The sequence below is a fragment of the Vulpes vulpes genome, chromosome 1, assembly GCF_048418805.1.
Source record: "Vulpes vulpes isolate BD-2025 chromosome 1, VulVul3, whole genome shotgun sequence".
Taxonomy (NCBI): domain Eukaryota; kingdom Metazoa; phylum Chordata; class Mammalia; order Carnivora; family Canidae; genus Vulpes; species Vulpes vulpes.
This window is the reverse complement of record NC_132780.1, coordinates 108,719,958-108,747,517: the sequence shown is the minus strand read 5'-3', so window position 1 is coordinate 108,747,517 and position 27,560 is coordinate 108,719,958. Positions and strand designations below refer to the sequence as shown.

The 27,560-nt window shown below is 38.9% G+C and overlaps 1 protein-coding gene across 8 annotated transcripts in view; it reads left to right on the top strand.

Annotated features, from left to right (window-relative positions):
- Nucleotides 1–20,836, top strand: part of CBLB (Cbl proto-oncogene B) — a 217,111-nt gene extending 196,275 nt beyond the window's left edge. For 7 of the 8 annotated variants that reach the window (XM_025989998.2, XM_025990002.2, XM_025989999.2 and 4 more), the window contains one exon: nt 17,270–20,836. In XM_025989998.2, coding sequence (XP_025845783.1) covers nt 17,270–17,529 — 260 coding nt within the window. In that variant the 3' untranslated portion in view covers nt 17,530–20,836. Of the gene's footprint in view, nt 1–2,755; nt 2,830–17,269 lie in introns of those variants that run through there. The other variant, XM_072722412.1, reaches the window with a different exon arrangement.
- Nucleotides 20,837–27,560: the final 6,724 nt, after the last annotated feature.

Genomic DNA, 27,560 nt, shown 5'->3' with positions numbered 1-27,560 from the left:
TTCATAACATGTAGTTGGATAAGATGTAGGATATTTCATTCTTACTAAATTTGAGATTTGTTTTGTGGCCTAACGTGATCTATTCTGGAGAATGTTCCATGTGTACTTGAAAAGATGTATATTTTTTTGCATGAAATATTCTGTATATATCTGAAGTTCATCTGGTCTGAAGTGTTGCTCAAAGACATTATTTCCTAATTGATTTTTCTGCTTGCATAATCCATTGATTTAAGTGGAGTGTCAGTATCCCCTACTATTACTATAGTATCCTCAGTAGTGCTCCCTTTATGTCTGCTACTTATATGCTTTATGTATTTAGGTGCTTTGGTGTTGCTGGCATAGATACTTAAAACCCATTAAACCTCTTGTTGAACTTATCCCTTTATCATTGTGTAATGTCCTTCTTTGTCTCATGTGACAGACATTGTTTTAAAGTCTATTTTGTCTAATAAAGTTTCTACCCTAGCTTTTTTTTTTTTTCCCATCTCCATTCTCGTGGAATTTTTTTTTTTTTCCCATCCTTTCACTTTCAGGCTATTTATGTCTTTAGATCTGAAGCAAGTCTCATGTAGACACCATGCAGATGGATCTTGTTTTTTATCCATTTGGCTGCCCTCTGTCTTTTGATTAGAATATTTAGACCATTGTTTTTTGGTTGTTTTATAGTTTTTATGCTCTTCTTTCCTTGCTCTCTTTACTTGTGATTGATGACTTTCTGTAGTATTATGCTTAGCTTTCTTTCTATTTTTTTTGTATCTGTTATAGGTTTTGAGTTTATAGTTACCATGAGGTTCATATATAACGTCCTAACTATATAGCAGTCTATAATAGTAATGATGATCACTTAAGTTTGAACCTGTGCTAAAAGAGCTTTCTTACTCCCCCTCCACATTTTATGTATGTTTTCATATTTTACTTCTTTTTATTCACAATTTTCTTTAACTATAAGCTTTTCTCTTAAAGGAGTTCCTTTGAGATTTCTTGTAACATTGGTTCAGTGCTGATGAACAACTCTTTTTTTTGTCTGGGAAACTTTATCCTTTAATTTTCAATGACAGTCTTTTGGGGTAGAGTATTCTTGGTTGTAAGGTTTTTCCTTTCAGTACTTTGGCTATATCATGTCACTCCCACTGGCCTGCACAATTTCTGCTGAGAGATCAACCTGTGGGGTTTCCCTGGTATATAACTTTTTGCTTCTCTTTTGCTGCTTTTAAAATTCTCTTTATCTTTAACCTTTGACATTTTAATTATTATTGTGTCATAGTGTAGATTTCCATGGATTCAACTTGTTCAGACTTCCCTGTGCTTCCTGAATCTAGAGGTCTCTTTCCTTCCCCAGGTTAAGGATGTTTTCACCTATTTCCTAAAATACATTTTTCTGTCTCTCTTCTCCCTGTGGAACCCCTATAATGCAAATGTTTGCTTGATGTTGTCCAAGAGATCCTTTGACCTGTCCTTATTTTTTAAATTCTTTTTTTTTTTTTTTGCTGTTTATCTTGGATGCTTTCCATTATCCTGTCTTCCAGATCTATATTTTTGCATCTGCTAAACTACTGTGAATCTCCTCTACTGTATTTTTCATTTCAGTTATTGTATTATTCAGCTGTGGTTGGTTCTTTTTTATATTTCTCTTCGTTGAAGTACTGAGTTCTTCCATTCTTCTCTGCAGCCCAGTGATCATTTTTATGATCATTACTTTAAACTCTTAAGCAGTATGCCTGATAATCTACATTTCATTTAGTTCTTTTTCTGAGGTTTTGTCTCGTTCTGTCATTTGGACAGCATGTTCCTCTGTCTTGTCATTTTGATTTTTAGGTCTATGAATTAGGTAGAACAGCAACTTTAATCTTGAAGGAACAGTCTTGTATATGGTTCTTCCTTGTATAGACTCTGTACTTGTAAGATTGGCTGGCTGGAGGTCCCTAAGTTGAAATATTTATGGGCTGGAGTGGTCGCAGGGCTCTCCAAGCAGAGCCTGCCCTGGCAGGACAGCTGAGGCTGAAGTGAGGGCAATCCAGGGTGTCACGGGGTGCTCAATGCAGAGGTACCCTGGAGGGGTGACTAAGCTGAGGCTTTGGGGGCACGGGACACTCCATGCAGCAGGTGCCCTGGCAGGGCAGGTGGGATGGGCATGGGCTGGGGATTCCTACCATGCTCCATACTGGGGAGGGGGGAAGGGTGTCCCAGCAAAGCAGTTGGAGCCAATGCAGGCATGAGCCAGGAGGTCCCAGAGCACTCTGCATCCCAGGGCGCCCTAGCAAACCATGTGAAGCTGAAGTGGTATGGGAAGTTTTCTAGGGTTCTTTGTATTTCTGCCACCTCAGCGTAACACCTGGAGCTGCAGCAAGTGCTGACCAGGGTGCACACTCTGGGGATGCCTAGGTGGGACAGCTAGAGCTGGTGTGGACTAGGGGCCCAGGGCTCAGTGGGGTGGTTATCCACTTAAGGTGCTGGACCCTGCTCCCATCCATTCTATCAAGGTGGAGGGAGAATGGAAATTGTGATTCAACAGCCTCTCCAACCTGGAGAGAGTTTTAGTAGTGTCCCCATTGTGTGGCAGGGTTCTAGGGCTAGTCCTTTTATAGTTAGTTGCTCTTTTAAACCCCAGCTTTGTTTCCATGCCCTAGTGCAGACAAATTTGCTCCTGGTCCCCCAAGAGCCATCCCTCTACAGTGCAGTTGGCGACATCGGGTGGGAGTTCCCTTCATTCCGTCTCTCCTGCTGTTCTGTCTGTGGTCTATCTTTTGTTGTACAGAAGCTGGTCAGTCAGCCCTCAGTTCTTCAGGAGGAATTGCTTTGTAAATAGGTGCAGAGTTGGCGTGTCCATGGCGGAGGTGAGTTTAGGGTCTTCCTGCAGTGCCATTTTAGACCAGAATTAACAATATTTTTGCCTCATAATTGTAAACATCAGAAGTTTTTCCTTTGTAGATTCTTATCTCCTTTCAAGAAGATTTGTTGATAGTGACAGCCATATATTCTGTAACCTCTGAATCAAGATAATTAATGAGTTGCATTGAGAATTATCAACATAGTAGTTCTTATGTACTTGATGACACGAATGGGAGAAGTAGAAGTCCCTCTATGATTTTACATGTTCTAATGTTTGAAGATATCTCAGAAAAGTATAGAAAATTTTATTAACCTGTTCAAATTTTGGTCCATGCTGTCTTTGTATTTACATGTAATCCTTCCAAGATTTCAGATATATCCCTAGGTAGCCCTTGAAACATTATAGTTCTGATTTCCAGATATGAAAAAAATGTGAAACTCAGGAAGAAGTGACATTATCTGGCAGCTTCTATATAAGAGAAGGAAGCAGATCCCTTAAGGAAATAACCTTAAACTATAACTTCAAGGAAAGTACCATGACTGATTTAAAATAATATATTCACTGCCACCAATTCTGGATTAAAAGAAACATGTATTCAAGTTTTTTGAAGAGTTGTGGCCAAAAGGCTGTATTTACACAGCTGCTTTACAGTTTTGCTCCATAATATGTGGGTGTTGTAGAGCCTAAAGGAGCATCATTCACATATGATTTCAAATGTTAGGAAATCTGATTAGCATTACATTAGAAATTTTAAGGAAGAACTTTTGAGTCACAACCCTTGGTGAAATATCCCCAAATAAGCATTTACCAAGGAGCATGAACTAGCTTTTACCTGAGTGATAAAATCATCTTGATTATTACTCTGAGGGCCTCAGCTAGCTGTAACATCAAATATTTCAACCTACTCCCTGAACTCTCTTTACAAACACAGTCAACCACAGAAAATAAGATACTTTTTTCCCATCAAGATATTTGCTGACATGCAGCTCACAGGCTGTTCACTGGTTTATTTCACACCAGCAGAGGGACTGGGCTTGTCCTTTGGTTTAGGTTTGTCCATTAAAAACTGGGTGCCATGTGCCTTTAGGATTCTAAAATCCCTTATTTTGTAGTGATGTTTTTATTAATGTCTTATAAAGATGACCTTTAAGGATTCTAGTATAATTGCTGTATCTTACAAATTCAGTTTCTCTTATCTTTATGATGTTCTAAATAAATGATAGTGCTTTATATATGTTTTCTGTGAAAAAGGATTTTTTTTAAATTTAAAAGTATTTTTTTCATTGATTTAAAAAATGTTTCCTGTCTAAAAAGAATGCATGCATGTATGTCTACATGGACCAACAGCGGTTCCAAATATTTTATTCCTCCCCTCCAAAATATATTCTTAGATGTAACAATTGATATTTAGTGATATGAATGTTAATAATAAGTGGATTTTTTTTAAGGTGGATTTTACCAGACTTGTTAAATTCACATATACTTATATGTGGGGCAGATAATTTTTTTGCTAAATTTCTTTACATGCAAATCTTAGTTATATGGGGCTCATGTCTATACTATCTATGTGTGAGCTTTTATAGATTTTCCAGTTTGCTTTTCTCTTGTTTTAGGTTATAATGTGCTACATTTTGAATACCATTCTTTAAAAGTCTAGGGAATCCAATTTATAGTAGAATAAAAAAGTCATAATGATGTGTTTGTGCTCATTTGGATGAAGTGCAGCATTAGCTCTTGGGAAACCTTTTCCTCTTCTTGGTATTTAGAAGGCAGTTCAAGGTAACACTAAAAGAACTAGAATATCAGCACATGACTTATGTTAAATGTGTTTGTAACTGGTAAAACATTTTAAAGGAGGTCTCATCATAAAAGGAATTCCAATACTACTTTTATTTTTACTGGCTTAAAGGAAAAGTAATGGAATATTGAATGAATTTTATATTAAGACCAAATATTCTATAGTTCTCTCCCTTAAGATCTCAGTTGAAAATCATGGCTTCACTTCACTCAAGGGTTGGAATTGTGTATTGTCATCAGTGATAAGATGTTTGAAGATAAATTGTTTGTAAGATTTTCTTGTGTGTTTCAACAAAGGAAAATGCAGTGTTTACAAAGTTTTACTACAATATAACTACCTGAAATATCTTCCCTTACATATAGCTCTAGTTTTCAAACCACAGTATCTGGAATCTTTTTTCTTACAAATTTAATAGTAATATAGTGTTCCTATAACCATTTTCTGGATATATTATAAAACCGTATAACTTTAGCCTTAATTATCATATTATCTATCACTATGTATCTGAAGATTTTTTTATTTGTAATTTAGTGAAAACTATATTAATACATGTCCTTATAAAATTATTGTATCTATACTGATAGCAATTGAAGTTTGTGGTATATTGATCCAACTTCCAGTGGGATAACAGAGTCATAATTATGTATTTAAAATTTATTTTAATGCCTTGATCAGTTAAATTTATATTTTTAATTCTCAGATATTGCTATAGTTGAGAAAATCAGTCTGAGTCTTGATCTCTATCTCAAATATCAAATATTACCCATGAATTAGAAGTAACTTACATGTCTATCTTAAATATCATCCATGGAATAAATTATCCATGAAGTAAGCAGTAAGTAGTTCTACTTACTTAGTAGTCAGTACTTCATGGATACCATGAAGTAGTAAGCTACTCTAATTTAGAGATGATGTCTCAGATTGTACATAATAATCATTTCTAAATTTGTTAGGCAGTTACTGTGAGCCAAATGTTAAAGCTAGTATTTTAAATATAGACATATAGGTATATGTGTAACTATATAATTATATATAAATGTACATTTATATGGAGAGAGTTTAATATACATATCATTTATTGGATATATTGAAGAATTTATATAAATAGACATAATTGTATTCCTCACAACCAATCTGAAATAGTATTAATGTCAATTTATAGAAGAAAATAAATTACCCAGGGTTTCACAACTAGTAAGTACCTGTGTAATAGGATGTGAATTCTGTGTATTATCAGTAAGCTATTTGTGTATATTTGTTATCCTGCCTGCAGCTAAGCCAAATTAAGTTTTAAAAAATCACACATGTATGTAACAGTGATTGCTAAACTGAGTTTGGAGATGCCCAGTGATAAAACCTGATAGTAGCAAAGGAATAGTAATGACGACAGAGGGATGGAACAGAGTATTAGGAATTATACTAGAGATTTTGAAACCTGAATCCTGGTCCTTTTTCACATGATCTTAGGAAGCCACCCACCATACGCTTTCTATACTTTATATATCAGGTTATTTCTCCATGTTGGATCTTTGTGCAGTTTAGACCTGTAAAGCTAACAGAGGGGATCTGAAGCTATTTGGTTTTTTTTCTAATGAAAGTAGTACATGGACGTTGGAGAACAAAATACAAAAACAAGAAAAAGAAGTCACTTCTAACCCATCGTCAATCAGGAACATTATTGCCATTTGGAGTACTTCCTTCTAATGTTTATCTGTGTGCATGTTCACAAAGTCAAGATCACATTCAGTATGTCAATTCCCTCTCAATTCCATTTAACATAGTTTCATAAGTATCTTACCACATCATTAAATTTTTTTATAAAGTGTCATTTTAAATTATTGTATGATAGTCCATCATTTATATGTGCTGTCAAAGACTGACATTTTAGAAGTCTAACAGAAATCCCAACTTTATTTGCAAGAAAAATGAGTTAAATGCCTTTGCTTTTGTCTAGAAAGACAGAAACTTGGTGTTTGTTTTATTAAATAAGGTTAATATAACAAATAGTGTATTCATCGATGTGATGACATTTACTTATTAGGCAAATCTTTCAAAATTTAGACAATGAAGGAAGTAATAAGGATCTCTTGTGGTGAGATAGCTGTTAGCCCCTGAAGTGGAGGTGTCATCAACCCTGAGAAATGTGAACTACAGCAGCGTAGCTTGCCTTTTTAAATCATAATCTGCCCAAGGACTCTTTTAGACCTTTCTTTTTTCCTAATCACTCCTGCAACAATGACAGTTTAATACCACAGATATACTTTATATTTCTGTGTACCCTTTCAGCACCTAAGATGTTTTCTTGTCCCTTAAGGACCAATTTTCACCCTCTTGGGGATACTGCCCTCATTTAGAATGCATGACCTGGAGTAATCATTTAAGGTATTCTAACCATGTATTCAGGATAATTCCCATGCCATCGAGGATTTTTCTTGATGCCGCTTTGCTCATTTATATGCTCAGAAAATGAAAATTGAATCCAGATTTAACCCTAAACCAGTACTTCTCAAATCTTTTAGCCCACCAAGGGGTTAACTCAATCAATTTCCCGATTGTCCATTTCTGGTTAAAGCCTCAGTGTTGTTCAAAGTCTGTTTTATCTTAAAAATTCATACAAATTTTACATTTTCCTCCTTGATAAATATGTATTCATTTCAAAATCTTTAAAAAAAAAAAAAAAATGGGGCAGCCCACATGGCTCAGTGGTTTAACACCGCCTTCAGCCCAGAGCCTGATCCTGGACACCCAGGATCGAGTCTCACATCAGGCTCCCTGCATGGAGCCTGCTTCTTCCTCTGCCTGTGTCTCTATGTCTCTCATGAGTAAATAAATAAAATTCTTTAAAAATAACTTTCTCGCATCCTTAGGTAAAATTGATGCTCCAGAAAGATGTACTGTTTATATCCTAAGACTCCATATATTCTTGCACTTACTTTGATATGGTTGCCATTTCTCCTAGTTAGAAAATACGATGAGCATGGGCAGCAGCATTAGAATAAACACATGTCATCCTTAAGATATCGAAAGGACATTTATTCTGGTACAGAAATTCCCATTGAGTTGATAAGATTCATAGTTATTACAATGTATACCCCCAAATTATAACAACTTTTGGAAAACTATAAGATAATTTCATCTTCTGTCTCATTGCTCCTTTCTATTACCTATCCATTATAAAGGCAATAAGAACCTGATGTCTCTTTTAGACATTGTGAAAAAAGAACAAGTGGGAAAGTGAAGGCTGTCTGTAAACCTTGGGGAAGGATATATAGAAAGAGGGATTGCTTTTAAGCAGTTTGTTCTAATGATGAGCATGAAAATGATCTGTTCTCCCTCTCTTTTTTTTTTTTTTTAAGGATTCCTTTTTTTTTTTTTTTTTTTTCTTTTTTTCTTAAGAGAATCTCAGGCAAGCTCCATGCCCAGCATACAGTCCAAAGCAGGGCGCAATCTCACAACCCTGACATGACCTGAGCTGAAATCAAGAGTTGGCTGCTTAACCAACTTAGCCACTCAGGATCCCCTCCCTGCCCCTCCCCACCCCTTCTTTTTTAATAGTTTACACTCTTAGTTCAGGTTGTAACAGATCTTCCTTACTAAGATGTTGCTTAAAAGCTTTCTATGGAATTAAGCACTCACAACAAGTTTCATGTTTTGTTCCTCTTCCACACTTCTCTGACATTACTATTAATTTATAATAATTACTGTCACAGTATTTAAATATAGCAGTTACCACAGATGTGAATTCATTGTCCTTTCCTTTTAATGTTCAGTATATGTGCTGAAAAGACCATTAATTAATTTGCATTCTGCCTCACCAAGAAGGGATAAATAATACCTCTAAAAATGAAATAGGAAAATAGATTTAGAGAGTGAAAATTGTACAAATGGCTTAGCTTAAGGTCAAAATCTTAGTTGCCAAAGCGAAATGCACCTGACCAATCCCATCTCCATGTGATGTTCCTCATCTGTATCTAGAAAAGTCTCTTGTAGCTGTAAGTTACCTAGTGCAGAGCTACTCTATCCAGTTAAATCAATTGAACAAAAAATTAAGGTATGCCAGACTAAAAAAAAAATTCACCAATAGAAATTTATAACAGGTGGCCAGAGTTGCAACAGATTCCATTTTACTTCTCTTTGTAGGCTCAGATACATTGATAGTGTTCAAATTCCAAACATCTGGAGGAGGCAGGGCAAGATGGCAGAAGAGTAGGGTCCCCAAGTCACCTGTCCTCACAAATTCCAAACATCTGTAAGATTCTGAAGAGATATCAGCACTCTTGAGGAAATAAACTTTGAGTTAGAGCAGTGAGGACTAGGATTAAATGAGCTGGGATATGTGACTTTGGAATTCATAGAAAATACCTATTAGGAAAATAAATCTTTACTTAAGAAGTCCCTTTTTTTTTTTTTTTAATGAAAAGTCTTTAAAATCGATTGTGATTCCTTCCAGAGGTTGTTTGAGTCACTTTCCATAGTTGATATTTCAAATATATTTTGTGTGAAAAAAAATACCAGTTCCAGGATCAGAGATATCTTCACTTCTCTAGAGTTGAGTTAATCATCATGTCTGTGTATGTGTTTTTAGTTGCTAACTTAGGTTTCCTAAATTATGTTTACTACTTATTTTTTCAAGTATAGTCATCTGCAAATTCCATTGCCAGTATTTATTAGAGCCACCTTACAAAACAGATAAGTTCCTTGGTTGTTCCTGGTGAAAGGTGTCATTTTTGTGTGTGTCCTTTACCAGGATCAAAAATCCGTATGTTTAGGGTAAGGACAAGATGGTAGAATAGGTAGCCCTGAGGTCACCTCCTCCCACAAACACATGAAGCCTATAACTACAGATAGAGCAACTCTTTCTGAGAATGACCTGAAGACTAGCAAAACCATTCTTCCACATCAAGAAGGGTAGAAGGAGCAGAGATGAGATGTGGCTGGGAACCAAGGCCCCGGCACAGCAACCCAGAAGCAGGAGGGATATCACAGGTTACAGAGGTCCTCCCTGAGGAGTTAGCAGTTTAACACTGGGCACCCTTCACCCTAGGGATGTGCATCAGGAATATGAAACCCAATGATGTTTTTGAAAATCAGTGGGGCTTCACTTCAGAAGAGCCTGAGGGCCATAGAAAATCAAGATTCCACTCTACTCTTAAAGGGCCTGTACATAAACTTACTCCAAGACCCAGCACTGAGGCAGCAGTTTGAAAAGCACCAGGGCCATTAGTGAAGATTCAGTAATTATTTTAGGGTATATGCAGGTTGGGGCAGAGATCTGCAGAAACTTTTTCCAGGAATGGAAGTGTTGGCCATTTTTCTTGCCTTCCTTCAGCCTCGTTCATCCAATGCTGGTGGTCTCCAGTTTGGATGCTCTCCATCTACTTTCCTAGCACTGCTCTCCCCAACTCTGCCCTTTCCTATATAGATCTCCCCCTAAAATGTTTCTACCATGCCACACCTAGAAGGCAGCTTTGGTCAGGACGAGGGTAGAGGCCAATCCCACCCACACACAGCTCACACATGCAATACCCCTGAAGCACCTGCTTCTGATGACCAGGGGTGATTGTATAGGACACCATCTATATAAGGCCACTATCTTCAAGACCAGGAGACATAGCTGACTTACCTAATACATAGAAGCAAACACAGAGTCGGGCAAAATGAGGAGACAGGAAGAATTTCCAAATGAAAGAACAAGGCAAAACCTCAGGAGGGTGGGGAAGAGAAGCTAAATGAAACAGATGTGCAATCCATCTGATAAGGAGTTCAAATAAATTGGTCTTAAAGACACTCTGAGAATTTCAACAAAGAAAACATAAAGAACCAACCAGAGCTGAACAATACAGTAACTGAGTTAAAAAATACACTAGAGGAAATCAGTAGTAGCTTAGAGGAAGCAGAAGAATGGGTCAGCAATCTCAAAGGCCAAGGAGTGGAAATCATCCAAGCTGAACAGCAAAAAGGAAAAATAATCTGAAAAAAATGAGGCTAGGTTAAGGGACCTCTTGGACAACATCAAGCATTCTGACATTTATAATATAAGGGTCTCAGAAGGAGAAGAGAAAGGAACAGAAAACATACTTGAAGAAATAATAGCTGCAAACTTCTCTAACTTGGAAAGAAAATACATTCAGGACCAGAAAGCACAGAGAGCCCCAAACAAGATGAACCTAAAGACGTTCACACAAGCACATAATTAAAATGCCAAAAAATAAGATGAGAGAATCTTAAAAGCAACAAAAAGGAAAGCAACTAGCTATGTACAAGGAGCACCTGTAAGACTTTCAGCAGATTTTTCAGCAGAAACTTTGCAGGCCAGAAGGGAGTGCATGATATATTCAAAGTACTAAAGGGGGTAGGGGGGGAACCCACTACCAAGAATACTGTATTTGGCAAGATTATCATTCAGAATTGAAGGAGAGATAGTGTTTCCCAAACGAAAGAGTTCATCACTATACCAGCCTTACAGGAAATATTAAAAGGACTTCTTAAGTGGAAGGGGGGAAAAGGCTTTATATAGTAAAACTAATAGATCAATTACTTACAAAACTACCCCAAAGGTTAGAAGACAAACATGGCAAACAACTGTACCTACAGTAATTACTTAAGGGGTGCACATATTACACAATGCAATGGAGTAGAGGGTAGAAACATAGTGCTTTCAAAAGGAGTTCAAACAAGTGACAATCAAAATAAACTGCTATATAAATAGGGAGTTCTATATGAAAACCCTTGGTAACAAACTAAAAACCTGTCATACACAAAAAAGTAGAAGGAAATCCAAGCATAACACTAAAAAATGTCATCAAATCAAAAAGGGAGAACAAAAGAGAACAGAGAATTGTGAAAACATCCAATAAACAATTAACAAAATAGCAATAACTACATATTTATCATTTCTTTAAATATAAATGAACTAAATGCTCCAACCAAAAGACACAGGGTGAATGAATGGATAAATAGGATCCATCCCTGTGCTGACTACAAGAGAGATCACACCTTAAAGGTATCTACAAAGAAAAGGCATGGAAAAAGGTATTCCATGAAAATGAGAAAACAAAAGGTGGACATCAGACAAAACAGACCTAAAAAGGGGGCATTACATAAGGATAAAGAGCAATCTAATGAGGATATAACAATGCTAAATACCTAAGTACCTAACATACTAACATTTAAATACATAAATAGTAACAGAATTAAAGGGAGAAATTGACACTAATGAAATCATAGCAGGAAACTTTAATACCTCGCTTAGATCAATGGATAGATTATTCAGACAGAAAATCAATAAGGAAACAGTATCTCTGAATAACGCATTACACTGAACGGACTAAGATTTATATGGAACTTATATGGAACATTCCATCCCCAAGCAGCAAGATACACCTTCTTTTTAAGTGCACATGAAACCTTCCCCAGGATATCTCACATGTTCGGCAATAAAACAATTCTTAATAAATTTAAGAAGATTGAAATTATATCTAGCATTTTTTTTATCACAATAGTATGAATTTAGGAAGCAGTTATAGCAACTGGAAGAAACACAAATACATGGAGACTAAACAACATTGATAAACAATCTGGGTCAGTGAAGAAATCAAAGAAAAAAATTTTAAAAAGATACCTTGAGACAAATGAAAATGGAAACACAAACTTCCAAAATCTTTGGAATGCAGTGAAAACAGGGAAGATTATAGTCCTACAGGCCTACCCCAAGAAACAACGGAAATCTCAAACTATTTAACCTTACCACCTAAGAACTGGAAAGAAGAACAAAGCCCAAAGTTAGAAGGAGAGGAAAGAAATAACAAAGATCAGAGTGGAAATAAATGAAAGACTAAAGCGGGGGGGGGGGGGGGGGGGGGGCGTAAAAATCAACAAAACTAAGAGCAGGCTCTTAGAGAAAAAAGGATAAACCTCTAGCCAGACTAATCAAGAGAAAGAGAATTCAAATGAAATCAGAAATGAATGAGGAGGGACACCAGGGTGACTCAGTGGTTGAGTGTCTGCCTTTGGCTCATGGCCTGATCCTGGATTCCCAGGGTCAAGTACCACATTGGGCTCCTTGCATGGAGCCTGCTTTTCTTCCCTCTGCTTGTGTCTCTGCCTCTCTTTCCATGTCTTTACTGAATAAATAAATAAAATCTTTATTAAAAAAAAGGAACGAGGAAAAGTTACAACTGACAAATACAGAGTATTATTAAAGGCTACTACAGGGATCCCTGGGTGGCGCAGCGGTTTGGCGCCTGCCTTTGGCCCAGGGCGCGATCCTGGAGACCCGGGATCGAATCCCACGTCAGGCTCCCGGTGCATGGAGCCTGCTTCTTCCTCTGCCTGTGTCTCTGCCTCTCTCTCTCTCTCTCTATCTGTGACTATCATAAATAAATAAAAAAAAGAAAAACGATTTCTTTAAAAAAAAAAATAAATAAATAAATAAATAAAAATAAAGGCTACTACAAAAAATTATTTGCCAGTAATTTGGACAACCTACAAGAAATAATAGCTAACTCCCTAGAAACACAAACTTCCAAGACTGACTCAGAAAGAAAGAAATAATATGAACAGACCAATTACTAGTAATGAAGTTGAACCAGTGATTTAAAAATTCCCAGGAAACACAAGTTCGGGACCAGATGGATTCACAAGTGAACTCTACCAAATATTTAAAGAAAAGTTAATATATATCCTTCTCAAAATATTCCCAAAAATTGAAAAGGAAGGAACATTTCCAAATTCAATCTACGATAGCAGAATTACCCTCATAGCAAAATCAGACAAAAGATATTATTTTAAAAAATTACAGGCTGATATCCTGAGAGAACGTAGATACAAAAATCCTCAACAAAACATTAGCAGACAACATTCAAAAACACATTAAAAGCATCATTCACCCCAATCAAGTGGGATTTACTCCAAGGATACAAGGATGATTTAGTATCAGCAGATCAGTGTGATGCACATTAACAAAATGAAGGATAAAATATGATCATCTCAATAGATGTAGAAAAAGTTTTTGACAAAATTCAACATCTATTCATGATAAAGACTCAACAAAGTGGTTAGATGGGGAATATACCTCAACATAGTAAAGCTGTATATGACAGGCTCACAGTTAACATCACACTCAACAGTGAAAAGCTATAAGCTTTCCCTCTAGGATTAGAACAAGACAAGCATACTCTCACAACTTTGATTCAACGTAGTACTAAAAGTCCTAGTCACAGCAATCAAACAAATGCATCTAAGTTCATAAGAAGTACCACCGTCACTATTTGCAAATGACATGATACCATATATAGAAAACTCTACCAAAAAACTATTAGGATAAATAAATTCAGTAAAATTGCAAGATACAGAATTAACATATAAAAATTGTTATTTCTATATACTAATAATGGACCAGAGAAATTAAGAAAATAATCTCATTTGCAATTGTATCAAAAAGAATAAAATGCCCCAAAAAAGCCCCTCCCCAAAACAAAGCAAAAAGAATAAAATGCCTATGAATAAACTTAGCCAAGGAAGTAAAAAACCTGTACTTTGAAAACTATAAGATACTGGTAAAAGAAGCTGAAGATGGCACAACTAAATGGAAAGATGTGTTCGTGGATTGGAAGTATTTATGTTGCTAAAATACCATACTACCCAAAGTAGTCTACAGATTGGCTGCAGTCACTATCAAAATACCGATAGCATTTTCACAGACCTAGAACAAATAGTACTAATATTTGTATGAAACCACAAAGAATTTAAGCTTTGTTCCTATCTCAAGAATGCTTTAGCTATTTGAAGTATCACAGTGCCATATTAAAACTATACTACAAACTGTAGCAAAACGGCATGTTACTGGCACAAAAACAGACACATCACTGGAACAGAATACAGAGCCTGGAAATAAACCCACATGTCTAAGGTCAATCTGTGATAAAGATGAGAATATAAAATGGGGAAAAGACAGTCTTTTCAGTAAATGGTATTGAGAAAACTGGGCCACTTCACACTATATGTGAAAAGAAACTCAAAGTAGGATTTAAAGACCTAAATGTAAGACTTGAAACCTTAAAAGTCCAAAGAGGAAAACGTATGTAGTAAATTAGACCTCAATCTTAATTTTTTTTGCATCTCTCTCTTCAGGGCAGGGTGACAAAAGCAAAAATTAACAATTGCTACTACACCAATCTCAAAAACTTTTGCACAGCAAAGGAAACCATCAATAAAGTGAAAAGGCAACCCCCTGAATGAGAGAGGAAATCAGCAAATTATATACCCAATAAAGGGATAATTCTCAAAATATATAAAGAACTCCTATAACTCAACACCGAAAAAAAAAATCCAATAAAAAAAATTGGCAGAGGACCTGAATAGACATTTTTCAAAAAAAACAAAAAAAAACAAATGGCCAACAGACACGTGAAAAGATGCTCAACATCACTAATCATCAGGGAAATGCAAATCAAAGTCACAACTGATTTTGGGAGTATCACCTCACACCTGTCAGAATGGCTATCATCAAGAAGCAAGCATTGGAAGGATGTGGGGAAAAGGGAACTCCTGTACTGTTGGTGGGAATGTAAACTGGCTTAGCTACTACAGAAAATATATGGAGATTTCTTTAAAAAATAAAACTACCATATGATCCAGCAATTCTACTTCTCAGTATTTACCCAAAGAAAACAAATAGTAATTTGAAAATATATATGCAATTTTGTATTATTTACAATAGCCAAGACATGGAAGCAATATAAGTGTCCATCAACAGATGGATAAAGATATATATACACACCCAGAGACACACACTGGGGAATATTAGCCACAAATAGTGACATCTTGCCATTTGTGACAATGTGGATGGACCTAGAGGGTATCATGCGAAGTAAAATAAGTCAAATACCATAAAATTTCACTTGTATGTGCAATCTAAAAAAAAAAAAAAGAAAAAACAGACATAAATACAGAGAACTGGTGGTTATGTGGAATTTGGGGAATGGGCAAAATAGCTGAAGGAGATTAAGAGGTACAGGCTTCCAGTGAGAACACAGGCACAGCATAGGGAATATAGTCAGTGACATCATGATAACTTTGTAGGGTGACAGACAGTAACTACACTCACTGGTATCTTGTAATGTTTATAAATGTCAAATCACTGTTTACACCTGAAACTAATATAATACTGTATGTCCAGTCTACTTCAATTAAAAATACACATGGTTATTAAATTTAAAAGTTGTAAATCTTAAAACTTCATTGTCAATTAATACTAGTAGGTGTGTCTCCAGCTGCCATAGTATCCTTCCCACTTTAGGAGCATATTTAGCTGTTCTTTTCAAAGATGCTTGACATTCATATGTCCTTCTTAGTATTTTGGACAAAAGCAAAATAACAGTATCAGAAAAACTCTTAGAAAGAGTTACCTGTAGAAAATGAGGAATTTAGACTTGCATTTAAGTGTAGGTATTTTTTCTCACCCAAAAGTAAATCAGAACAGACAGGATTTCAATGTATGAATTCTGTGGTGATTGATTAAAGGGTAAGCTTGGTAGAATTTCTAACGGTTTTTCTGGAAATCATTAGAAGCAAAGTAAAATTTATTGTCCATCGCTGCAATGACATAATGGAAATACTTAATAGAAAATAAATGGAACCTAAAAACCTGGTAAGAAATGCAGTTTAGCAGACCAGAATAACTTGAGATGTTTAGTCATAAATGCAAGAAACAGTACTTAAGTATGCCCTTAGATTTATCATTTGGCATTTGTCAGTGGCCTGAGAAAGGATATTAAAGAAGTGTCAGTGTCTAAAAAGTCTTAAATCCATTAATGTGTTTCACGGCATAAATTTGATAATTTCTGATCATCTTTACAAAATCTAACCTCTGAAATACAGCACCAAATATCGATACCATGGACATCCATGATACAGTGCCTTCTCGGTGCCAGCCCGCGCCCTGTGACCTGCGAGGGGCGGGGGCTCGGAGTCTCTGCCTTGGTCATTAGGTTATTGTCTCCCCGGGGGCACCAGTGTCCTTTCATTTAACTCTGAGAAACTCCTCAGGGGACGGACCCAGAGCCCGGATCTCCCCGGCCGGCTTTGCTGTTTCTCCAGCAAAACGTCGTGCCCTGGAACCGGGGTAAAGTAGGTGAGCAAAGCCGAGCGTCTGCGTCTGCGTTCAGCCTCTTTAACCACCAGCAGCTCGAAGCGTCGAGGTTGTTAACCTGAATCCGACCGGCAGGGGCGCGGGGCGCGGGGCGCGGGGCGCCTGCTCGGAGTGGCCTGGCCCGAGGGGCTGCGGGCAGCCCGGGCGGCTCCCTCGGGCGGAGGCCTGCGGGGGGCCGGAGGTCCTGCCGCCTGTCATCCCACGGGGCTCCGAGGAGCACCTGCGGAATCGGGAATAAATTCGCACTGATTCCTCAAACTTGCAACACGTGCGGACCCAGTCCTTTTTTTATTATTATTAACGTTCAGGATGGGGACAAGGCAGCCTTCCGTGCGACAGCATATAAACACGGGGAGAACGTCCATTTGTGGGGATAGTGAGAAAACAATAGGGTTTTCACATACAAGAAGACCAAAGTGAGGCGGGATCTTCATCTCATCCCATTATTTACAGGATACCTCTTTTTCTTTCTTCTTTTTAATCTTCACAGACGGTTCGCAGGCACCCGCCCGGCCTCCCAAGCCGCGCCCGCGCAGGGCCGCCCCCGAGGTCCAGCACAGGAAGCCCCACGGGCCCGAGGCAGCGTCGGAAAACGTGGACGCGAAAATCGCCAAACTCATGGGGGAGGGCTACGCCTTTGAGGAGGTGAAGAGGGCGCTGGAGATCGCCCAGAACAACGTCGAGGTGGCCCGGAGCATCCTGCGCGAGTTCGCCTACCCGCCTCCCGTCTCCCCGCGGCTGCACCTCTAGCGGCCGGGCGGCCGGGGCCTCCCCTGCCAGCCACACTTCTCCAATCAGGGTTGAACTGACAGATAATTTAAAGACGTTTACTTCCCTTGAACTTCCAGATCTGTGAACCGCCCCTCCTTGTTTACACGTCGGCCCACTCGCGGCCCGCGGCGCGCCTCCAGGGTCGCTGCCACGGCCCCCCGTGCCGCCGCCTCCACAGACGCTCGCGAGGCAGCCGTCGGGGCGGCGGCGACGTCACGGCCGCGGTGACGTCACGCGCCCGCCCCGCCCCGCGCGCCGCCGGGTCCAACGCCATTTCGCCCAGTCACAAGATGCTTCAGAGGTTCTGATCTTCAACGTATCGAACTAATGCAAAAAAAAAGAAAAAAGAAAAAAAAAAGGAAGGAAAAAAAAAAGTGTGTGGCCTTCACTACTGAGTCTTTCTTTTGGAAACCTTTGCTGTTGTGAGACGGGAAAATCATGAATGTATAAAGCGTTTTCTTCGTCGGTGAACTCGCTGCCTTTCTGATAAGCGGTTTTCATACGATAGAGAGGAACGTCCCTTTTTAGCGAAAGTGTTGCGATCCCCAACCTCCCGTAGTCTCCTCTGTCATCCCTGGGGTGTCCCTACTCCGCAAAAACAGGAACTAGGAGGTGGGAAGCAGCTGCTGCGGAGGCGGGAGAAGCGCACTTGCGCGGGACGACGCCGTGCTGACGTCCTAGAACGCCGTGCTGACGTCCTAGAACGCCGTGCTGACGTCCTAGAGTGCGGCTCCCTGACCCTCAGGCCTGCGTTACCGTGAGGCAGGCCGAATCCGAGGGCCGACTCCCTGAAATATATGAATAGTTTCCGGATAAAACTATGATCCTACCTTTCCCAAAGTGGAAGAGAGCTCATTTCCTATTTGAGGGTCGACTGCCCTCTGGGACCTAACAGGTGTAGGAACCGTCCATATTGCAGTGGAAAAAGTGAAATCCCTGATGCACTGTTAAGTGCCAATGCTACTGTGGCAATGTTCTGTTCTTTTTTTTTTTTTTTTTTTTTTTTTTTTCCTTTTTGGCCAAAAAAAAAAAAAAATCTGCAATCAAATCAGAATCCTATTCAATTTGTAGATTCTCATTGCTGCATCCGGTCAGGGGAAGGAAATTTATATAGTTTGGCTTTTTTTTTTTCTCCCCAAACAGAAACCATGTTATTAGTCTTAATCTGCAAATATTTATTGAGCATCTATGATGTGCGTGACGCTATTAGGCACTGTGTTTTTAAAGCACAAACTGTCACAAGCTGATTCTGATCTGACGTTTTGTTATTCTTTATCTGTGCTTTTGATGGTAAAAGTCTCTCTCTGGTGGACAAAGCCTAATGAGAAGTTAGTGGAGAAACGGGACCAGATCTGTGTAAAATGCTTGAGCCCACAGAAGGTTTTGTAAATATGTGCTCATTGCAGGCTTGTGCACCTTGTTACCACTCGTCTTTCAACTTCACACCTTGTGTGATGTAAAAGGATGCATCTGATAGTGAGCCTCTCTCCAGGATTTGAAAGGACGGGGCCAAACATCTAGCAGGACCCCATGGAAACTAAGGTTCAAGCCTGGAGCAGTCAGCAAGTTGACCTGGGGAGGGGAACTAATGCGTTGTTTCGCAAAGTGACATGTGACACATGCCCTTAAAGGTTTGGCTATCATGACAGGAGGTACTTGAGTCACAGGCATGGGTGTTCTGATTTCTTCAGGTAGAGTCTGCACTGCTCAGTGTCCCCGGAGAGGAATTTTTACTCTTCCTTAGATGTTCCACCTGTGGGCAGGTATATGAGTGCAGGTTTTACAGTTTTAAAAATGGCATCAGCTAATCCTTCATCGATTTAGGAACCCCATGTACATCATCATGATTATTTACTTTTTTTTTTTTTAATCGGTCTCTGATGTCATGTTGGAGTAGCACTGTATGTTTTGTTTTTATGAGTTGCTGATCCTAGAGACAACTAAAAGCCAAAAGTTGCCACTTCATTGCGATAACATTGTTCTAACTCTAGTAGAGAATGATGTAAAATACAAATGTTAGAAAACCACAACACATCATTCAAACAGTTTTCAAATAATGTGTGAAAACTTCCAGTGAGAATTAGACTGGTGACGATATAGTAAATTTAGACCTACATTTTTTTTTTTAGATCTATTTTGCAAAGATGACTTCTGAGCCTCCACTAAAATCTCTACATCTGATACTCGATAGCAACCATTAGTCTTATCATTAAAAAGAATGAATCAGAAGCTTGTATGGAATGTAATAGAAAGAGGGAAACTTTCTATCAAATGCAGTCATGAATAACCCATTGCTACCTATTACCAATGACTACCAAATGCAAAAAAAAATATTTTTTGTGGAAATAATTAAACCAGAATAATTATAAAAATGACTACTCCCCCATTAATGATTGGAAATGATTGACACTTGGTTTCACTGTGATCCAGAAAGTTAGACATCCTTCCTGTTTCTCAAAACTTGGTAATATAATTATTTTTTAAGCCAGTACACCCTAGAATCCATATAATTATATCATGGCCAACATTAACCTGCTCTCCCTCATCTCCCAACATATTCTGGGGATAGAAGTACTTATCCTCAACGATAGTCAGGTAAATTAGTTCCATAATTTCCTTATTTCCCCTTGATGTCTGCAATATCCTGGCCAAATTTTCTAGAATTGAATCCAAGCAGTGCTTACGGTTAACTTGAGCTTCGTTCCACAAAATGACCTTTAGCTCTTCCCTGTCCATTTCTCCTTGCCCACATTGCAAATCGTCTTACTAAAGCCCTAATTGCAACTTCAGAGGGCCCATTTGTTAGCTCAATATCTCACACACAAGAACACTTGCAAAGATTTCTTCATAATGTGAATTTTTTTTTTTTTTCGTTTTCAGTTCCAGAAGCATTTCCTACAGTTTGGACATTATTTTTCCTCTTGAATTTTCGACTTGAAGCTTTAATTTGCACTGAATTATCGAACCCGGTTAAAATTTTAATTTTTTCTCTAGCTGACAGATTTGGAAGCAAATTACAGTGTGTTTTCAACAATACAGGTACTGCCTGTTGACCTGGAATTTTAGTGCTTCTAGAAAAAGTTTCCAAAAAAAGACAGCAATAGAGTGAAGGGTTTTCTTCCCAATTACTATTTTTTTTAATGCCTTTTTTAAACTTGTCTAATGTGGCAAAATAGTTATGTGTTCAATTAATTTATATTCATCTTTTTTCAATTCTGGTTATTATGTAAACTCAAGTACTTTATCTGTTCTTTTAAGGTATTTTATAAAATGAATCTTAACAAAATGCGGAGTTGGTATTTTATTTTTCAAATGAACACAAACATTTCTTTCACGGCATTTCTGTTTTCTTTCTTTGTGTTAAGCAAAAGACATTAGATTTAAGAGCTAAGTAAACAAAGTAGTACAAAATACCCATCCCAGATAGTTTAAATACCCAAACCATATCATTTTAAGATATTTACATGAATTAGCTCTTTCTGTGTCCTAGAACTCAAAGTCAGTTCTATTAGGGTTCTGAACCATATCTGAGAAAGGCTGAAGATCTCCAGATGACAATTGAGAATTCCTAATCGACTCTAACATCTGCTCTCTAAATTTTTGGATTTTCTAAAAATTTGTTACATAAGGGAGAATACATAAAATGGCTCAGTATATAATGGAGAGGGAACAATGGAGAATTAAAAGAATGTTAGTAACTACTTTTAAATCAAGAGCCATAAAGTGTTGTGAAAGTAATCAGTACGTGCAACATCCCACATGTAGTCGTAATAGTTAGACCCTCAAACCACATACAGTTAAATGGGGGGATATACATAAGCAAATAATTCCAATACAATAAATGTGATATAAATTATCACATTGTGCTGGAATTATGTACTTAAAGTGGGTGCTTTAGAACTTTTATTGGGCCCTTACTTTATGCAAGGAAATTAGTAGTAAAACATTTAACCCTTTCAATAATCATCAGGCCTCCTCTAGACATGGAAGGGAAGGAGGGTGTGATACATTCCTTCTGGAAATTTCGACCAGTGATAAGACTGAAGAACATTTTGTCAGCCTAAACGAGAAACAAGGTTTTTCCTGTTAACTCCAGAGGTAGAACATTTCAACTCAGGGCACCACACATCATAAAACAGTTACTTAGGCAAAGGTGAGAAGTAGTAGGGCCGAGGAACTTGGAAAAGGCTGGGGGGTGGGGGGGATGTTGTGTCTGTTGGTAAAGGACCATGTGAGACATCTAAGACTAGGAGCCATCAGATTAGTAATCTGATGTAATTAGTTGTAAATCTGATGTAATCTGTAGTAATTAGTTGCTGGAGATCAGACTTGACGGTAACCATAAAAATATCCAAACATGGGCAGCCTGGGTGGCTCAGTGGTTTAGCGCCTGCCTTTGGTCCAGGGAGTGATCCTGAAGACCGGGATCGAATCCCACGTCAGGCTCCCTGCAGGGAGCCTGCTTCTCCCTCTGCCTGTATCTCTGCCTTTCTCTGTGTCTCTCATGAATAAATAAATAAAATCTCAAAAAAAAAAAAAATCCAAACATGAGGGTTTGCCTAACAGGAACTGCCACATCAAATGACAAGCAATAGGCTAAGGGAAATGTAATTTCCATGCCTTTTCCATATGTCCCTCTTTTGATTTTTCAGATGAAACCTGAACAGTATTCTTAACTACCTGTTTTTGCTGCTTTTTCATCCCTCCTGCCACTACCCTCTTTTAGGTCTGAATTACGACTCCTTTAGAATTTTATTTCCTGGCTCCAGTGCAAGACAGAATGAAGGTTCTGAACTTCAAATCCAATATTATTCCTCAGTGTGAAACCATTTATGGCTTTCCATGGTGGGGATTTCCTGTCTACACTCTATCCTCACCTCCCACCCCAGGCCTTCTTCACTTCTGCTGAGCTTGCGGTTGTTCAAATGTTCTTCATGTCTTTGTACGTGCCAGTTCTGAATATTCCTTTCCCTTTTCTCAGTCTGGTCAAGTCTTAAATTTTCAGAATCCAGCTCAAGCATTGTCTCTGTGAAGTCCCTCCTATCTTATACCACAGGTTGAGTTAAGCCACGTCATCTTTTTACATCATACAGGATGATATCATCATACCTAAGTGGTTCTGCAATGACTTCATTCCATAGATGGCCCAACCTAGACTAACTTCTTTAGTAAAGGGAGCATATCTAGTATCTGTATCTCAAGCTCCTCATACAGAACCCAGTCCGTAGTGCACCATAAAACATTTCAAATAAATAAAAAATGCACTCTTCAATAGCCAATACTAGAACCAGTCATGAGTTCTGGTTTCACCTCCGCCACTATCTATGTGGATTCTTTTGATCCTGCTTTCTTCACCCATGGACCAGAAGCTATGTAAGCCACTATGGGTAGATACTTTAGTTTTTGTTCACTGTTGGGATAGGGAGCAAAAATTAATAAGCAAAAAAAAATCAGATTCACCAAGTAAAGGCTGGGAGATTATAAAATTTATTTTGGTAAAGCTCAAAGCTTTTAGGAACTTGAGAGGCTAAGAGAATACTCAATGTTCGTCATCAAGAGATTCTGACGTGTCTAAGAGATTACTGCTCACAAATTCCTGTGGCAACATAACAGTGGTTAAGAGCCCAGGCTGTGGAGCCGGGTTGCCTAGGATCAATCTCTGCCTCTCTCACTTCCGAGTTATGTCATCTTCAGCAGGTGTGCTAACCTCTGTGTCCATTAGTTGCCTCATAGGTAAAAGGACAATGGCAACCACACCTACAGTAAAGGATTGATGGGGGAGAAGGGGGACTCAGCGGGTGACTCCAGATAAAGAACTCAGAATATGCCTGCTACCCCTGAATCCTCGATCAACAGCAGCTCTCACTACCATATTGAACTTAAGCCACAGTTCACCTAGAATCCCCAGAGTAGACCTCAAAGAGAAGCACGTCTGATTTGTTCTATCCCTTCACAAAGCAAAGGGCAGACGACAGTGGGACAAGACCGGTGTGGCTAAAATGAGGAAATTTGAAATCTTACGGGAAATAATCTATCCACTCTGCTGGAAAAGTGTAGAGTTGAGTTTCTAACATAAAACCCTTTACTACCGTCATGCATTCTTCCTGAACTTGGTACTCAAAGCCCAGTACAGTGAGGGGAGAGCTTAGAGATGGTGAGCTGGCTGGACCACCAAGGCCAGTCTGGGTTCCCCGAGAGCTGCTTGCTTCCCTGCTGACCACCTAAACGGAAAACTCAGAAGCTCCGTATTTACAGAAAAAAGGCTTTCTTGCTTGTTGTTCTTGTTGTGCTTTGAGTTTTATGATTTTTGTTTTTTGTTTAAAATCTAGTTCAGGCACCAAAAAAGTGTTTTGTCTTTAGGGTATAGAGAAAAGTGGCAAAACGAGTGGGGTTTTTTTTAGTTCCCTCGTACCAAATGCAGCCAGATGTTGAAAAGGACTTTTCCTTTTCTCCTAGAATGAGGCTAAAGCTCCAACGCTGAAAACAACAGATGAAATGCATCCATATTCTAAAAACCCACCTAGCAAACCTCTGCAGGACCCATTAAGAGGCTGGTAGCAGATTTTTTTTCTACAGCCTCCAAAGTCTATAAACAGAAGGTGATGGATTCCAGGGTTGGCCTTGGATTCCAGGGTTGGCCTTGGAGAAGTGAGTGGTGGATAAGAATGTTAAGGATTGAATCCACTTCTCCCAATCCGAGTGATTATATCTCTAGAGAGCCAACTGCAGACACTAAAAAGCTGTCATTTCTTCCTACTGGATGTCTGTGCAGTGGACTTACCCATCTGCCATGTGTGAGAATTTGAGCAAAAACAAAATGGTCTGCAGTGAATCACTGATCAGCTGCCCCACCACTGAGAGGGCAAGGATGCATCTCCTTCCCTTGGGGCAAGCAGACCCCTGTCAAGGCAGCTGAGCTTGAGCCGTCTTGACAGGACCCAAGAGAGCTACCTACCAGGCACAATAACCTAAGCAGCAAAAGATTTGGGGTGTATGCCACCAAACTGGGTACAACGGAATTCAGCCAATGGGTATCTTATGAGTCAAAGAATAACCTAGTGAGTGACCTCCTAAAGAACTCACATATGAACACAATGAGTGTCTACACTGAGGACTTACCGCACATGCATGCACACACGAAAGAGAAAAAAATCAAGGACATACTACAATCGCACTTGTGAAGAAAAATAATGCGCTCCCATTAACTCTCCCTCCCCTGTCCCAACCCTGAGGCAGCAGAAGTCTAGAGGAACAGTAGAGAAGAGCAGGTCTTGCTCTTCTTTGAGTCCTGAGGCTGATGCCTGGCCAGGGCTGAGAGACACGGGACAGGTTAAACTGGATTCGAGTATTCATGACCAAACAAGAAAAGCGAGAACTGATAAACATTGTGATATCAGAGGAGGAAAAATGATAAGCATGTTGGCAGCCTATCAGGTTCAAAGTGTTCAGTAAATTGGTTACTAAAATTAAAACAAAAATAATTTCATTTAAAATGGACTTTGGGGGATCCCTGGGTGGCGCAGCGGTTTGGCGCCTGCCTTTGGCCCGGGGCGCGATCCTGGAGACCCGGGATCGAATCCCACATCGGGCTCCCGGTGCATGGAGCCTGCTTCTCCCTCTGCCTGTGTCTCTGCCTCTCTCTCTCTCTGTGACTATCATAAATAAATAAAGATTAAAAAAAATGTTTAAAAAAATAAAATGGACTTTGGTGGTTTCCTTAGCTTAAAAAAAAAAAAAAGTATTCAAAATCATAATAGGCCCCAGCACAGAGTCCTTCTCTAGGAAGATGCTGTGGGCTTGGCAGATCCATTTGTTTCTCTGGAGAAACTTCCTGCTTGGTAAGCTCAGTTCTAGCCAGCCCTCAGGCTGTAAACCCGGGTTATCCGCCCCACAGTGGAGGTTCTCTTCTGTCACCCAACCGGGCAGGCTCCAGCCTCGGCCCCACTCTCCCTTCACTGTAGACACTCCTTTTGCCCCCGTAGACTATTCAAACCACATTTGTTGGCTGGTTTATGGAGTAAATATGTGGGGCATGAAATAAAACATCTGGCATCAACTTACCTAGAATATCATTGACTACACTGAAATTACTCTCAAAAGGAACTCTACATTTCCCTGAAGAAATGTGCCAGTGTAAGATGCAAAATACCTCTGCAGAAAATTAAACTTAATCACAAGTACCTAGGCCCTAGGCTTTTCAGACATGAATCAAAAACAGCAGTACCAAGATAGCTATTTGTATAAATATTTAATCAAGAGTGACGTGCAATGTTATTTATCTGGAATTTCTTGCAAAATAAAGTGGAATAGATTGTTGAAAGCACGACTAATGTATCTCTCTTGGGCTTTGTAATCAGTGCTAACACAATTAAACTTTTATCTAGCACTTTGGATTTGGGTCATTTTTCTATTTCACTTTCAAAGTTCTAATTCTCAGAACCCTTTTGAAATAGGTGCCTTACACTTAGCATCTACTCTTTGCGCTTTAGGAGAATTTATAAGCCAGAGTCAAAAGTAACTTTCCCAGGCTCGCTCAACAATTCACAAGAAGAGCTGGAATTATAAACCATCAATTAGTCCTACTCCACACATTAGATATTAAAAATAGACCTCAAAGGGATCCCTGGGTGGCTCAGCAGTTTAGTGCCTGCCTTCGGTCCAGGCACTAAAGACCCTGAAGTCCTGGGATCAAGTCCCACATTGGGCTTCCCGCATGGAGCCTGCTTCTCCCTCTGCCTGGGTCTCTGCCTCTCTCTCTCTCTGTATCTCTCATGAATAAATAAATATAACCTTTAAAAAAAAAAATAGACCTCAAAACAACCAGGCAAGGTCTAAGCAATTCCTTTTGTGGGCCAGAAAGGGAATTGACAACGAGCAAGTGTGACTTTCACCCGCTGCCATCATTGCATATGGCAGCAGTGTGGGCCAGAAAAATACACGTGTTTATTGACCAGTTGTCTTGTATTAAGAATGGTTTGGCCACTGGTCGACACTATCTTGCACAGTGAACAGCCAAGTAGCTGAAGCTAAACTCTACGCTGCAAATTCTGCAAAGCAGTAGCAACTTGAAAACGCGCAGTAGTTAACCAATCTGCATTCCAAGATGGCTTAGCTCTGTATGATGGGTCGTTTGAACTAGTCGTTTTCAAAGTGTATAAACACCTATTTTGTTTTTAATTGGCCGTGTACGTTAAAAAGAGGAAAAGAAAAAATTACAGCATACCATCTCTCAGCAAAAGTAAAGCAGATAATTGATCGCTTCAGTGAAAAGCCAATAAGCAGGGAAGGGGAAACAAATAAATAACCTCCCAGGTTAAATCAAAAACATCTGTTTCATTGTGAAGCTCCAACGTGTAACACAGAAGCACTTTTGGCCACCAGGCTATTAATCTCTGAGAGGCTATAAACTTGTCATGTTAAGAACACTGCAAATTCTGCTTGAATATACTTCGCTTTTCACAGTAATGGCGTGTAAGGGCGCTTATGCCTCTCATCATCTCTTCAGTGCCTTGAGAAGACCAATGTTCTTGTTCTCTTCTCAGAGGACCACTACCACTTCAGTGCGTGACTTGTCAATCCTTTGTGGTATTAACCCCTTAAATTAGATTCACTTGGAATTGAAGATTGGAACGAGAGCACTTGCTTCCCTTTAGAGATCACACACTATCATTCCACCTGGAAATTTCAAAAGTATGCAAAGGTATTCAAAACCTCCACTGTTGATTAAGATCTGTTCTTATATGGATAAGGAGATTCAAGCTGCACTTTCCTCAGGAGAATGGTCAAGGGTTTGATAAAACATTACCGATAAAATGCTAAATTGCAGCATAGAATTTAGCAGTACTCAGACTCTATTTTGTGTTCCTTAGCTAAGTTAAGCTCTACCATCCTCAGATCGTACTTCATGCCTACATTTCTTCATCTAGAAAGAAGAATATAAGCCACAAGATATTGTGAAAACCCACAGGTAAGTCTAAAAGACTTTGAATGGCTTCAGTGATACTCTCTAC